At 39.0% G+C, this 16159-nt stretch overlaps 1 protein-coding gene across 1 annotated transcript in view; it reads left to right on the top strand.

Annotated features, from left to right (window-relative positions):
- mocos (molybdenum cofactor sulfurase) overlaps window positions 1-16159 on the top strand; it is a 155824-nt gene that overhangs the window by 133491 nt on the left and 6174 nt on the right. Inside the window, exons 9-14 of the mRNA XM_033999581.3 lie at window positions 6545-6707; window positions 8322-8409; window positions 8638-8762; window positions 9084-9186; window positions 9672-9807; window positions 9905-10009. Coding sequence (XP_033855472.3) covers window positions 6545-6707; window positions 8322-8409; window positions 8638-8762; window positions 9084-9186; window positions 9672-9807; window positions 9905-10009 — 720 coding nt within the window. The remainder of the gene's footprint in view (window positions 1-6544; window positions 6708-8321; window positions 8410-8637; window positions 8763-9083; window positions 9187-9671; window positions 9808-9904; window positions 10010-16159) is intronic.

Here is a 16159-nt window from a genome sequence, read left to right as displayed (position 1 = left end):
TTGTATTCACTCAAAATAAACAGGTACTGTTATTAACTTATTATTAATTATTATTAAGTTTTAATAATTAAGTTATGTACACAGAAAACAAGCTGTAAAAGTATGTGTGGCAAGTGAAGCGCTTTGTTAATAATCAGAGGTTTGCTAGTTATATTCCTGGATATTAAGAGTTAAGACATTTTACCGTCAACTTGGAGACAACTGGGTTACTGGAACCCTCCATTCCGGGGTGTGACAAGAACATCTGTCACAGAACCCCAAGCTGACACTCAGGTGACACAGGAGGAAGCAGTCATGCTGCAGAAACGGGCCATTTGCATAGTAGACCCCTCCGACAGCAACGGGGGGTTCTATTCCAGGTATTTTCTAGTGCCAAAACGGGATGGCTGCCTCAGACCAATTCTCGATCTCAGACAGGTGAACCTGTACCTGAATTGGAGACGGTTCAAGATGCTGACTATGCAACGGCTGTTGCAGTCCATCAGGCCAGGCGATTGGTTCACCTTGGTGGACCTAAAGGATGCCTATTTCCACATCCCCATAAAACTAGCACACAGAAAATACCCGAGGTTCACTTTTCAGGGCATAGTGGTTTTCCAGAGGCTTCTGGGTTTGATGGTAGCAGCATCAAATACCCTCCCACTGGATCTTCTACATATGCGCCCTCTGCAATTCTGGTTCAACCACCCAGATTGCCAACAGGTGTTGTACCACAACAAGCTCTTGACAGTGTCTCAGATCGCTGTCTGCAGGCGCTCTCCTGGGGGAAACAGCTGACTCATCTACACCTAGGCATAGCGCTGGGCAGCATCACCAGGAGAGAAGTCATCACCACAGACGCATCCAACTCAGGTTGGGGCAGAGTGTGGGAGGGCCGGGGGTGTGCAAGGTGTGTGGCAACCCCCGTGGGAGGGTCGCCACATCAATGTTTTAGAACTGAGGGCAGTGTACCTGTACTAGCAGGAATTTTTAGAACAGGTTCAAGGGAGATACATGCTCCTCCGTATAGATAACACAGCTGTGGTGTCTTACATAAACCACCAAGGTGGTTTGCAGTCACCCAGTCTCCACCGTGTGGCACACAAGCTTCTGCTCCGGGCACAAGTGAACCTTCTATCTCTCTGTGCAGTCCACCTACCGGGAGTGACCAACTGGGATGTGGACCTTCTCTTGAGGGGGGTCCCCAGCAGTGCAGAGTGGAGATTCCATCCCGAGGTAGGCAGCCTCCTGTGGGAGAGATTCGAGAGGGCAGAGGTAGACCTCTTTGCCTCTCGGGAGTCAACACAGTCTTCTATGGTTCTCCATAAATGGAGAAGGGGGACCCCTGGGAATAGATGCACTGGCACACCCGTGGCCATCACGTCTGCTGAAGGTCAGACAAGACCGGACCAGGGTGCTCCAAATAGCCCCATTCTGGCCCAGGAGAGTCTGGTTCTCTTCTCTGATGCAGCTCCTGAGCGGCCAGCCGTTGGAACTGCCGATGTGTCACGACCTGCTCAGCCAGGCGCGGGGCACTCTATGGCACCCCAACCCATCGAGTCTGCAGCTCTGGTCTTGGCCACTAAGTGGTTGCATTTGCGCCGTCTGGAGTCAAACAGGGTGATTTACACCTTACAAAACGCTAGGGCAGCCTCTTCTTGTTCCCAATATGGGTACAAGTGGGGCTTGTTCCTGACGTGGTGTTTGGCTCGTGGGTTCGAACCCACGACATGCCCCATGGCAGTTATACTGCAATTTTTACAGGACCTATTTGATGAGGGGAAATCCCCCTCTACTCTAAAGGTCTATCTGGTAGCCATTTTGGTGTGCCATGTAAAAATCAACTCAGTCTCCCCAGGAGCACACTTCCTGGTGGGACCATTTTTGAAAGGCACCTTACGGCTTAGGCCACCGGTGAAGGATTTAGTTCCTCGCTGGAGGCTAAATGTGGTGGTTAATGCACTGACAAAACCTCCATTTGAGCCCATGCATTCAGCTGAGCAAAATTTTTTATCTTTCAAGACAGCTTTCTTGCTTGCCATCACCTCTGCTAAGCGGGTGAGTGAAATGCAAGCACTTTCTATTTCTAAAGCTTGTCTCATTTTTTCAGAGGCCAGAACGAAGGTCACCCTTCATACTTACCCAGCTTTCCTGCTGAAGACCATCTCGGCTTTCCACATTAATCAGTCAGTGCAATTGAGCTTTCCATCCCTCTCCTTTCCAATCTGACAAGGAGCGCCAGCTCCATATGTTTTGCCCAGTGCGGGCGTTAGCATATTATGTGGAGGAGACTAAAAGCTGGAGGCAGTCGGAGCAGCTGTTTGTTTGTTACGGGGTGAAGTCCCAGGGACAGGCTCTGTCTAAACAGCGTCTGTCCAAATGATTAACAGGCACGGTACAGACTGCTTATGAACTGGCCAATCTGCCCCCACCCGAGAAGCTCACTGGCCATTCCACCAGGGGTCAGGCGATTTCATGGGCGTTGTTCCAAGGTGCATCTATCCAGGACATGTGCTGTGCAGCGGTGTGGGCTTCCACCCATACGTTTGCTAGGTTCTATCAGTGGAATGTTGTGGACCCACAGAATTCTGGATTTGGCACAAGAGTACTGAGGGCGGCTTCTCAGTCCACCCTCACGATAGAACATTAGAGATGAGTCCATCTTAATTTTTTCAGTATGCAACATTATTGTGACACAAGTGGTTACTAGCTTGCATTTGGGATGTATGCCATGTCCTTGCGACAGCCTGGGTATACTCACCCATTGTAGTTAATATTCCCTACTTGAAAGGGAACTTTAGGTTATTATCATAACCCTGGTTCCCTGAAATAGGAATATTAACCATTCTTTTCGGGGTTGCGGCATTCATGGTCGCAATCTCTGAAGAAAATGTAAGAAGTAAAAGTTGTTGCTGCAATCACGTCCTTTGCTGCAGCTCAGTTTCACTCCAAAGCTGCAGCCATGCCATATGATGTACTACACAGGAAGTGATGAGATACCAAGAAGAAACAGAAATTGTATTTATTTAATTTACAGCGCTTTCTAAATCTGTAAATCATGCTAAAAGTATAAAAATGTAAACCCTTGGTGGAAGTTAGCTAATCAACGTCTAATGCAAAGCACATGAGAAGCAGGTTTTAAATCTACAGAAAAAAATACAAACATGAAGACTGTGAATATATTAAAATGTCACGGTAATATTGGAGGATGGTGAATTCATTTATATGTACCAAATATACAAAAAACACATTCAGGTGAACTTTGACTTGGGTATTGATTGTTGCAGATTGGGTTGTAGAATGTAGACTGCAGATGGAACCGGCTGTCGTCCCAGTTTGATTTTCAAACTAAATTAAGTTTCCTGGTGCAGATATGGTGTGAGTAATTCATATTTAGTTAAACATAGACAAAGTCCTGCTGCAGAGAACAGTATTACCACTGTAGCTGTGGGATCATAACAGCTGGACTGAATAGAGAAGGGCCTGCTGTACAGGAGGCATGTTTTTTTAATGGTGTGGAATAATGATATAGTTGTTCTTGGGTCATGTTTAATGTCTCCTCACACACCATTATTATCCATGGCAAGTGCAGTCTGAGAGTACAGCAATGTGAAGTCAGCCTTAATATATCATGGAAAAGTAAGGTCATTTATTTTTTGATTTTTTTTGTCTTTTTTTTCTGAAAATATATACAGTACATACAGAATGTTGTCACATATATTTTTACAAAGCTAAGAAAATATTTGGAAATATAAAAATATACATATATGCTCTTTTTTTATATATATATATATATATATATATCTATATATATATATATATATATATATATATATATATATATATATATATATATATATATACACTACCGGTCAAAAGTTTTAGAACACCCACATTTTTCCAGTTTTTATTGAAATTTAAGCAGTTCAAGTCCAGTGAATAACCTGAAGCGGTAAACTGCCAGAGGTTAAAAAAAAAGTGTAGGTTACCAAAACCTGAAAAATAATGTACATTTCAGAGTTATACAAAAAGGCCTTTTTCAGGGAACAAGTAATGGGTTAACAACTTACAGCTGTTCTGCAGCAATGGAAGTAAATTAAGCCTTGAAAGTTGATGCTAACAATTCCTACAGGTGTCCCAACTTTTGTTGATTACTTACAAACCCTCTGTCTGTATAAAAGCAGTGTTGGAACAGACTGTGTTACTACACCCTCTTAAGCATTATTTGGACAGTATTGTACTGCAGGAAGTAGTATATTGCTCTCATAATGGCAAGAAAAAGGCAATTAACAAAGGAAGACAGACAGACCATTATAACCCTTAAAAGTGTAGGTCTTTCCTTTAGAGGAATTGCAAAGAAAGCCAAGGTTTCAGTGAGTAGGGTATATATATATATATATATATATATATATATATATATATATATATATATATATATATATATAAGCAAATGTGTGCTGCATTGTTTTATAAAATAGCAAATCGCTGATTTGACTGTACAATATGTGCGTCTAAAAACACCATCTCTCACTATAAACCGACTGTCAAAAGTGGAAGGCACTGATTGAGCATACTGCAATAAAACACATTGGAGTCATTTTAAAAGGGTAATCTCAAATCAAAATAGGATCATTAAATGTATGAATGACCCAATTATCCAAAATGTCCTCATCAAGGCACTGGAGAAATATGTAATGAAATGATTTTTTTTTTTTTATTAAGAGTAAAAATTTGTTTTAAAAACGCTGTTTTCTACACTCATTTTATAGAGAACCTCATTGGTACCATTGGTATAATGGAGGACTTTATTTGGTAGAACATTCATTTTAGAGTGCTTATGTGAAAGGAAACTTCCTCGTATGATGTATGAATCACAGCTAAACTTACATTGGCGTTGCTGTCGTATTTGCAATCCTACCCTCCACCTCCCCAACCTCCACTTAATGCAGACAGTCCCCTTGTTGGGGCGGAAGGACGTGGCTTTGTCACGGCCCAACCTGCTGACCTGACATTGTCAGATCAGTTCCTCTTTCAGAGAGCGATGGCTTCTTCTTCTCCCCTTAACAGATGGGACCAGCAGCCAAATTGTCTATAATCTGCAACAGTGTGGAGTAGTAGGGGGCAGCAGTGTGGAATAGTGGTAAGGGGCTCTGGACTCTTGACTGGAGGGTTGTGGGTTCAATCCCTGGTGGGGGACACTGCTGCTGTACCCTTGAGCAAGGTACTTTACTTAGATTGCTACAGTAAAAACCCAACTGTATAAATGGGTAATTGTATGTAAAAAAAAAAAAAAACAGTGTAAAAAAATGTGATATCTTGTAACAATTATAAGTCGCCCTGGATAAGGGTGTCTGCTAAGAAATTAATAATAATAATAATCATCTCTCACCATACTCATATAAGCAGTCATGATCCCGACATTGAATGAAGTATAAAAGCAAAAAGCAATATATACGATAGATGTACAATATTGGAAAATTCTGTTTCCACCTTTTTATATTACCAAATGTTAGTTCGTTTTTACATGTTTCGTGTTGTTACAGCTTGTATGGTTCAATTTTTTTCTTTTTGGTCTGAACTCCAAAATAGTTATTTTTCACTGATGGTCAGGCATGTATTACTTTTCAAAGGGCATTGGGGTGGTTATCATAGGATAACAGCATTGTGAATTCCAATAAAACTTATTTATAATAAGTATAAATTGTTAAACAGGTAGACAGCATATCTCCTGAGAATCTGGATGAAAGAAAATAAATAATGTTTGTCAAAAAACATTTGCAAAGAAACATAAAAAAAATATGTTGATTTAAAACACAACTAAAGAAGATGCAGTATATATTGTGTTGGTATTCAGCACAGTAAACTACAGTTTTGAGATTAACCACCTACTATTAACTGGGCAAGGACTAATGGCATCCTCTCGTTTGTAAATTTCCTTTTGTTCTTACTGTATGTGCAGTGAATCAAAGGGGCTGCACATTTGTGGCTGCTCATTCGAGGTGACTCTCATTCACTTGCATTGAATATTTTTCCAGTTTAATGGCTGGTAAGAGAAGTTGTATTCTTACAACATATTAGGAGGTTGCTATTATTTAAGCATTTTAATACACCTCATTAGTTTCAACAAAAGCGTCTCATTATTAACATTAGCTGACACATACTAATTTGGACTACATAAATAATGCATGAAATATATTCTGTACATGACATTTAATGGATAAATCAGTAGGTCTTTACTGTAGAATATGGGGGGGGGGGGGGGTGCTGAAAACAACTATAATCCCATCTCTATATACTGGAGGACTATGTACATTTACATGTGATTGACTTTCAAGTATATTTATTGTGCATTGTTTGTGGCCAGTATGGCATTAGACATGGTAGACCTGTGTGCCTATTTGCATTGTGCTTGCTCTAATTACCATAAATACTGCTTGGATGGGTTTGATGCCAGATCTATGAGATAACATTGATAGATACATTGAGGCAACACTTGTGCTGATGGCTTCACTTATTGAAGGACCACTCCCCGTTTCAAGCCGTGTCTCTCATCACTCTACCCCAGGTGAAGCACTGGCCCATCGGGTCGAAGGGGCTGCTGTACGACCGGACCTGGATGGTCGTCAACCTTAACAATGTTTGCCTGACTCAGAAGCAGGAGCCCAGACTGTGCCTGATCCAGCCACAGATCGATCTAGAGCGGAACACCCTGACCATCGGGGCCGAAGGTCCTTCCTCAAACTACACTTGTCTCCTACTAGTTTTATACTATTGCAGTTGTTTTATTTCTCGCAGACATTTTTCCTTTGCTTCAGAATAGAACCCGAGCTCCTTTTCAACTGGAAGGACATTCTGTCCAAAATGTCCTGAACTCTGATAACAAATCAGTTTATGTACATTTTAAAATTCCCCTTTTTTTTTTCTTTTTGTACACAGCTGTTAAAACCATATTTTTTTTGTGCATAGATACACACACACACACACACACACACACACACATATTATATATATATATATATATATATATATATATATATATATATAAATATATATATATATATATATATATTAGGACCCCAAGCCAAAATAGGACCCCACCGGGATCGGGTAGCCTAGAGGTTATAAAAGTGTGACACAGCCTCTGTACATCCCTTTGATTTAAAAAGGTACATACACAGGTAATATTTCTGAGGTGATGAAAAGCAGACCTAACCACCAAAGAGATATGCTTTTCCAGTCAAAGACCACTATCCAGGGTAACCCCAAGGCTCCACACAGAAGATTATATAAAATCGCTTAACACAAAGATTGCTATATTAAGAAACCTAAGACGGCAGACCTGAGTAGCCCAAACGTTCAACATATTAACGAAACAATAGCTCAAGAATTCAGCTACACTGAATTGTATTAAAGGATTAGATTTACATTAGCTGCAGCAACTGATTTGATTTTAACATACATCCGTGATGTTATGAGTATGTTTTAATCAACAAAATGTGTTTATAAACTAGCAAAGCTTAATTTTCGCAGTAAAATGAAGAGGCTTGCGAACATGAAACATTATTTTACAATGTATTGTTACCTGTTAAGTTTACTGTTGCCCACATACCTTTTTAACTTTCTGAACAAAGATTTAACTGATTACTGTAAAAGTGTGTTGTGACATGTTTGCTACCGCTTTCCCACACGACACAAACCTTCTCTCCTGTGTATGTGGATGAGTGTGGGTGGGTCATCTGAGTAGTCCAGACCCAATAAGAAACTATCATCCTCTATGGTTGCTAAGGAATATATATACATAGTGCCACAATAGCGCCAAATTTGCACCCCTGTATAAACATACCGAAATGATGCTAAGTTGACTCTTTGGCTCTTTTGAGTAAAACCTTGATGGTTTAACAACAACTGTGCTCTTTACAGTCCTTTAAACCAAATCTAGTTGTTAGATGGCACCATCTGCTGGTGGAAGGTTAAAAGACAAGGAAGCAGAATGCCATTCAATGAAAATGTAATGCGTGTTAAATTGATAACATTTCTGTGTATTACGATAGACCCAGCACAAGAAAGCTCTTGGGCTTGCCATTAGTCGGTGTAGACTCCTGATCAGTGTAAGAAATGTACAATTTATATGGAATGACAACCCAGGAGTGGAATGAACTGCTGCAGAAAGAAGTCTACATTAAATAATAAGCAATTCATAAATAAAGGGTAGTCTCTTGACAGCAGGCTCAGTTAAGAACAGAACCAATGAGACTGGGATCCAGTAATATTAGTAATCCTGTGTGTATGATAGTGTGCAGCACAATGTCCGATCACACCAGTGTACCTCTCCCATTGCACAGGCATGAGCACTGTAACCATCCCTGTGGAGAGTGGAGGCGGGGAGCAGCAGACACGGACCCTCTGCCAGAGCAAAGTGTGTGGGGACAGGTGAGGCTGGAGAAGGACTGAACTAAGAAGCAGAACAGATTTATACTTTTTTGAAATTGATAAATTCAAACTTCCACCCACCAAATTTTTTAAATCACACCCTTGTTTATTTTAATATTATTTATGCCAGAGTATTTAATGATATAGAGGAATTGGTGTTGGCAGTTCTTAAATTTATTGGTAATAGTGTTGTATACCTCTCATAGCCTGTTCTTCTTGTCCCACTAGAGTAAAAACATTTGACTGTGGGGATGAGGTGGCTGATTGGATTTCAAAGTTTCTTGGAAGACACTGTCGTCTCATCAGACAGAGTTCAGATTTCACCAGAGATGTTAAGAAAAGATACTTACAAGGTAAGCAGTGCAGGGGAAGGAGGTCTTCGTGGTTAGAGCTGGAGGACAGATACAGTACTGCACTTATCAGTTGTGAACTTGGGGAAATGTAATTCTTAAAATATCTTATCCAAGACAAGAGTAAATTATAATGTAGGTGGATTTCATATATATATATATATATATATATATATATATATATATATATATATATATATATATATATATATATATATATTCCCTTTTTACTCAATTAAATTATATTCTTTATAGCCATGCATACAAGCAGAATCAATTATTATAAGTGAACTCGCATACCTGATGATGTTGTTTCATTTCCAGGTCAAGCGTGGGTCTCAGCCTCCTTGTCTCTGGTGAATGAAGCGCAGTACCTGATGGTTAACAGAACCAGCATTCTACACCTGCAAGAAGAAATACAGAAGAGGTGAGCAATGATGTACAAGCTTCCTTAGTAATAAATAAAATAGCAGTATTCTGGTACATTCAGAGCAAGAAACTCTTTGTTATGCTCACAGTCCATCAGAAGATTGTTTTTTTATTGGTTTAAAAAAGAAAATGGGACTTGCACTGATGGCATGTATTGTTAAACATTGGGACATACATTTTTTCACCATACTTTAACTCTAGAAATCACCTGGTAATTTTTCAAAACTAGAACCACACAGTAATGTCATCTAAAATCTTTTAAGCAGGTTGCTCCTTTTCATTAACTTGGAATTGTCTCCTTTAAAAAGTTAGCTAAATACTGAAATAAACGATCCATTTCGTCTTGGTGTAACCTTTACAGCAATAATTCTATGCAGTTGTTATCAAGTAGCACAAGATTAGTGCTGATCTGGGTCTGTGAAACCTGCAGTAAGTGTTGTTCCATCTAATCTAAAGTAATTAGTTTGCATCTTTGTGATACAGGAACGATGCTAGTACCCTGCACTTTAACACAGAGCAGCTGATAGGTCGTTTCCGTGCCAACCTTGTTGTTTGTGGGACACAGCCTTTTGAGGAAGATGGATGGACAGAACTGAAAATTGGACACACTTCTTTTCAGGTGAATGTTTTTATAAAACAAAAATACTAGATCAATCGATAGTTTGAAATACAGGTATATGAATAAATCAATAATGTGCTTGTGTGGTGATGTAAAGGTCGTGGGACAGTGCGGCAGGTGCCAGATGATTGGTATTGACCAGGACACTGGAACAAGAAGCAAGGAGCCACTCCAGACTCTGTCTGCCTGCCGACAAGGGAAGGTAAGAGCTGTTAAAGCACAATTAGTATTATTAATCTTGTTATGAGTCTTTATAATCACCATGGCCATTTTAGTGTTGGTTTGGAGAGTCTAAAGACCCCACTGTGATGTTTTGGCACTCTAAATTAAAAAAAGAAGTTCTGATTGTACAAAACCTTAAACACAGAAATCTCAGTAGTGCAAAAAGCTTTTTTCTATCTAAATTTCGGTTGACCTTTGAAAACCTGAAATGCTTGTCCTTGCATCATTGTTATAAGTTGCATTTGCTACAGTATGCATCTCATCATAGCAACCTCACAAATCAATGCGGTATGCATAGACTTCAAAGACTTATTACAGACAAGTCTTGAAAAGAAATCTGTAAGGATATGGGTACCATAAGTAAAAATGAATCCTAGGGCAAGATTGCCTTTAACATATATGTTCTACTTTATACTTGTTTGTATGTTGTAAGCAGTAAAACATTCATGAAGTTACAAGTACATCTACAGTATGTCCAGTATGTCCTGTAAAAAAAACCAGATTACCTTTGAGAACATTATCTAGGATAAAAAGAAATGTTTTATTAAAGCTTTGTTTTATTTCAATAACTACATTTATTTTAACCACCCAGCTGCTTATCCCGCAATTTCCACATGGGGTGCATGCAAGTCCAAATTTGTCACTCCCGTGAGAATAGCGTGCAGGCGCTTATATGTGCATCTGCAAAGTTTAACACGTCTTTTTAACGTGCTTCAATGAAAACAAGAAAACTGTATTGTAAAAGTGTATGCAGTTTTGTTTTATACTGGCAGGTGGCAGCAGTCCCTAAGAAATGTGCTTGACAGACCGGGTCATCTGTATTCACACAGCTGAGAGTGAAAAATGGATGCTTGTGTATCTACAGAGAATAAAACGAGATTTCTTTATTTATTTGTTGGTGTTACAGGTTGTAAGGAAGCCTTGTCAGGTTTGGTACGGGTCAAAATGACCTATTTATTTATTGTACCTACACTTCACAGATAATAATGCATATAAGAGTGCTATATACTGTGTATGACGTGATTGAAAATCTGCGACGCAAGTTATGTGCAAGATAAAGACGTTAGCATTTATGAGAGCTAAAGTTTCATGTCTGCACAACTATTATAATGCTACCATTGGAAAAAAATATGTTATGTTGTGATCTATATTGTAAATACATTGTTGTTATTTTGTTATTTAAGTTCTATTTAGTGTATTTTCGTGTATAATAATCACAATAAAAAAGTGTGTATTTAAAAATATATAGCAAAAATTTTTTGAAAACTGTCCAAATTGCTTATTTGAGGGCTAAGAATGAAAAATCTGCAAAAAAATTGCATTTTTAACATGGAAATTGCCAAAATAAATGGGCAGCTGGGTGGTTAAATTATATTATTTACAATTATGGAGGATATAACCATTACTCAGTGAATGTTTTGTTTTATTTAGGCAACTTCAAGTTATTAATAAAAGACAATTTAAAATTATTATTATTATTATTATTATTATTATTATTATTATTATTATTAAACAGCAATGAAAAACATCAGTTTGAGTAAAGGAAACTGATTATTTTAAATGCAGTAAGGTGAATAATAAACTGACTCCACTGTGATTTAGCAGTTGGTTTAAACAATTTTAACAACAAATGCTGGATTGTAAATTAATATAAAATTTTATGCCGTGTTGTTTTTTGGATGATAAGAAGAAGAAGAAGAGCATCAGTAATAAAACAAATTTAAATGAGATAATGCAGTAATTGTATAAATTAAATATCTGATTAAAACACACACATATATATATATATATATATATATATATATATATATATATATATATATATATATACAGAGAGTGCACTACGTTTATAAGAATCACATCCGTCCCGGATGATTTGATTCTTAAAAGCGGACCGATAACAAAAAAGCATGCCTCGATTACAATTAACAAAAGCGTGCCTCCGCGCATCAGCAGTTTACAGTATACAAATGTCAATGCTCAATCACTGAGTATAATACATCAAAACAAGTCCTCATGGGTCAGCAACTTGTTATATGATCATGATTATGTTTACTCAATGCTGCAGAATCCTATTTTACTACAGTATACTTGAGAAGCGATCGTCTCGTGAGGGTGCCCAGTTTACTTGCCGTGTGGTGTTACTTGTAATGGCCTTTGAATTAAAATGACATTACAGTATTTTATTGTCAGGACTACCACTACATTTATGAATCTGTGACTTGCTTATTTTCTGTTGCTATGCAAATCTCACAGTTTTTCACTAATGCAAAGCTAACGTTTGCAGTTAACATTTCTTTCGTGTTTAATATTTTGTGATTAAAGGCAGCAAAATAGGCTATGGGAATTAGTCTTTTTAATTAATGTGTCAACATAAGTTTTAAAGGTTTACAAAACTCAAAAATGTTGCTGAATTTGTCATTCAAGGTTGTTTTTAAAAAAAATCTATTTTGTCTGCCTATTACAGAGCGCATTTATTTTGTCCTTAATGTTTTGTTGAAGTTAATGTTCTCGCTGATTCAGCACCAAAAAGCCTTTCATAATTCCACACCACTTCTTCTGCTAATACATTTAGCTCCTGGTCTGTAAACTTTAGATTCCTCAATCTGTCCTCCTTGGTCGCTGTCATTATGATAAACTCAGAACCGTACTTACCTTTTCTTTCAAGCACCATTATATACAGGGTGATTATAAAGTAAGTTTACCACACCAACGCACCATAGTTGAGTGCCAGTCTCCCCCTTTGGAGAGCAAAGCTTGCTCCCAACTTTCAAGCTAGTCATCTGACTCAACTTATCAAAGGTGGCTCTTATAGATGAGGGGGAGACCCCTGGCTCTCTATCTGTTTATTTCTTATTCTCTTTTCCAGCGCTTTTGTTCTCCCTGCTTAGATCGCAAGGCTCTCCATGCGGCGACGGAGCATCAGCCGAGTCTGACCTCTCTCGTAAATATGACTCAGTAAGCCAGGGAGACCTTGGTTTGTACTCCTATCCTTCCTTAGTTTCCTCTTGGGGGAAGTTCGTCGCTTCCCGGTCTTGGAGGTCGATTGGTTCGGCCTCACCTGCGAGAGGGTGGTTCTCTGAGTAGTCAAGGGGAAACCCCTATTCTATTACTAAGTCACAAGCACTTTGTCTTTATTCTAGTAGTCCCTTTATGCTGGCCTGGCTCCTGTCTCATGAACTAGCTCAAAACCAATGAGTAATATATTCTAGACTAGACTAGACTTGCCCAAATAATTGGCATAGGCAAAACCAGATTGGCCCAGGATCAATGTTGAAGCTTTGGACGAAACTAGAATCACCCAAATTAATGGCATGAGCGACCCAGATTCGCCCAACATCGATTTTGAAACGTTGGACGAAACTAGTTAGCATACTTTCATCTCCTGCTAATCATTGGCTGTTACACAACTTAGAAGATTATTTGAATTTACTTGTATTGCTATGTTGCGTGTGTTTCAGAGACTTTGCTGTCTCTGTGATAGAGTTCAATGATTTTTTCATGCTAAAATGCTTCAGCTGACCTGGTTTTCTTCCAACAGAAACATGTTAGCTCTCAGTCGTTCTCCAAGATAATGACTTCCCCCTACTAAGAATATGATAATAAGTACAGTTAATGGATACTGTAAATAGAGATTGTTGGCTGTAGTGTTTAAACAGAATGTGTCAACACATGGCAGTGCAGTATCAACCTTTCCCTTGTTGGTGAATATAATAGCTAATCTACGAGCAAGAATGCAAACTGTTATATATGGGTTATATTTACTGTAACAGAAGGTTGTGACAGGTGTGGGTATTCACTGTACTGAAGAGCCAGACACACAAGATTTTCTATGAAACGCCGCTCAGCCGCGCTGATTTATTAATTTCACAATTAGGGCTGGTGCTATTGCGCAGTGTCTCCACTAGGGCAGAGTGAAATAAAGCAGGACAAACCGCGTGACCCGTACCAGCAATGTTAGGGCTCAGGGCACATACACGATCCCCCCGCTGTGGAAGTACATACGCTACACACCTCTCACTATGCTGTATGAGGTTCACTCTCGATCCCCCCGCTGTCGAAGTACATACGCTACACACCCCTCACTATGCTGTAAGAGGTTCGCTCTCGATCCCCCCGCTGTCGAAGTACATGAGCTACACACCCCTCACTATACTGTATGGGGATCGCTCTCGGCTGACTCTCCTGAGCATAAAGGGCTGCATCTTTGAGTGCTCTTTAGCCTGCTCTGTGTTTCTCTCTCTCTGCCAGAGTAATCATACACTATTTCGGCCATAACCTCAAGTAACCCAGGTATTCAGCTGTGATGGGGTACCCACCCCTTGTGTATATTCTATGTATATGGATTATTTTCATTTGTATTATCATCATCATTATTATTATTATTGGATTGTGTTTATATGCAGGCACGACTACAAGGTTGAAAGGTGCTTGTTTTAGTAACATTCAGTATTGTTTGTGTTTGTTTTGTTTTGGCCAATGTGGCCTTTTCTTTGTTTTGTAAAAGTGTTTGTTTTATTGTTGAATAATAAATATGAGCGCAGTGGCGCAGTTTTGCCCCGCAATATTGTCTGTCTGTGTACTGCTTCCTGGATGCCGATGTCACCGCCCACGCCCCTCAAAGTCATCCTTGCCACAGCAGCACAGCGTTTTTTTGTTTGGTTAGATGCTCCTCAGGGCTACATCATTTTCTAATAAAGATACATACAACGCAACAAATTGAACTGGAGAGTTTTGAAACAAGGAGCTACCAAACCAGACTTGTTTGAAGCAGAGAGTGAAATATAGACTGTGCTCTTTGCACATATGCTAGTACTGAAGCATGGAATTCTTTTGTTGTTGTTTTTCAATAAGGAGCAGGTGAGTCTTATTAGGCATGTTTACATTGATCTGTTGAGCCGGTTATTCTGATTGAGAAACGGTACAAGATAGTGCAGGTTTAATGGTGTATGCTGCTTTTAATTTGCTCAGACAAATGCTTTGAAGTAAAACTAGTAACATTTCCAATCTAAATAGTTCTCAAACAAATACTGTAATCAGCAGGCCCAACACAAATGGTTTGCAAATAGATGTGTTTAGAAATTGTGTGTTTTTAGACAAAGAAAAAAAGAGACAAGTTTTTGCCACTGTGGTTCACTCATTTATCAGTTTAAGATTTACTCAAACAGTTTACCCATTTTACCGCCTCTGTTACCTCATAGCAGCAGTATCACTGATGTTAACTTTGTTTAGTGCTTCTTTAGCAAGCAATTTGCTCTTTGAAGGTGAAACTATGCAGCCGCATTTACTGTCTCAATCACTCCAGCATGTCTAAACTAAACATTGTGTCCTTCAGCGTGTACTTTATCCCAGGAGGAAGCACTGTCAGGTTCTGTTGGAAATGAGACAAGAGATGGGTTTGTATATCCCTTGGGCAGCTTGTGTTGTCTCTTTTGTTTACCACATTAAACACATGTTCTCAACACCATGTATGAAAGACAGTTATGCAGATTTTAGTTTACATAATTTAGGTAATGCGTTTAATCAGGAAATGTCTTGAGCGCAGCAACTTTATTTTCATTCTCATTACCCTGCCTCTGAGGGGTCAGAATCGTTGTAAGCCCTGAAACATACTGTGGCAGGATAGTATCGCGGCCCAAGCTGTTGCCGGCAGGAATTAGAGACTCATAGACAGAAGCTGCAGTTTAAAGCGCAAAGCAAACATTTATTAAACAAAAAGGCACAACGGCCAAAACAAAAGGTTTACACCAAACAATATAATATAGGCTGGGCATTCCCCTTATCTATAAAGTTCACTAACACATACACACAGGTCAAAAACACTCACTAGGAGGTCACATGATGTAGTTTGAGAGGAGGACATGAATCTCAGGAGCTCCTGTCAATGTTTTTTATTTTTTACATTTAATTCTTTCAAATACCACCAACTCTTGTAAGAAGTCAAAGAAATATGTCTAAAATGTCTGGAAATCAAATAAAGAACAATACTGAAAAAAACACGGAAAATTAGCGGAATAAAAAGGCTGAAAAACAGCTCTTCTGGCAGTGACGAAAATGGCACCGACAGCACAGGGACTCAAAACGAAAGAATTCTAAAGGAGCTGAGAGAAATTTCAGATGTCCTGAAAAG

Source organism: Acipenser ruthenus, chromosome 4 (assembly GCF_902713425.1).
Source record: "Acipenser ruthenus chromosome 4, fAciRut3.2 maternal haplotype, whole genome shotgun sequence".
Classification (NCBI taxonomy): domain Eukaryota; kingdom Metazoa; phylum Chordata; class Actinopteri; order Acipenseriformes; family Acipenseridae; genus Acipenser; species Acipenser ruthenus.
This window is presented reverse-complemented; position numbering and strand designations above follow the sequence as displayed.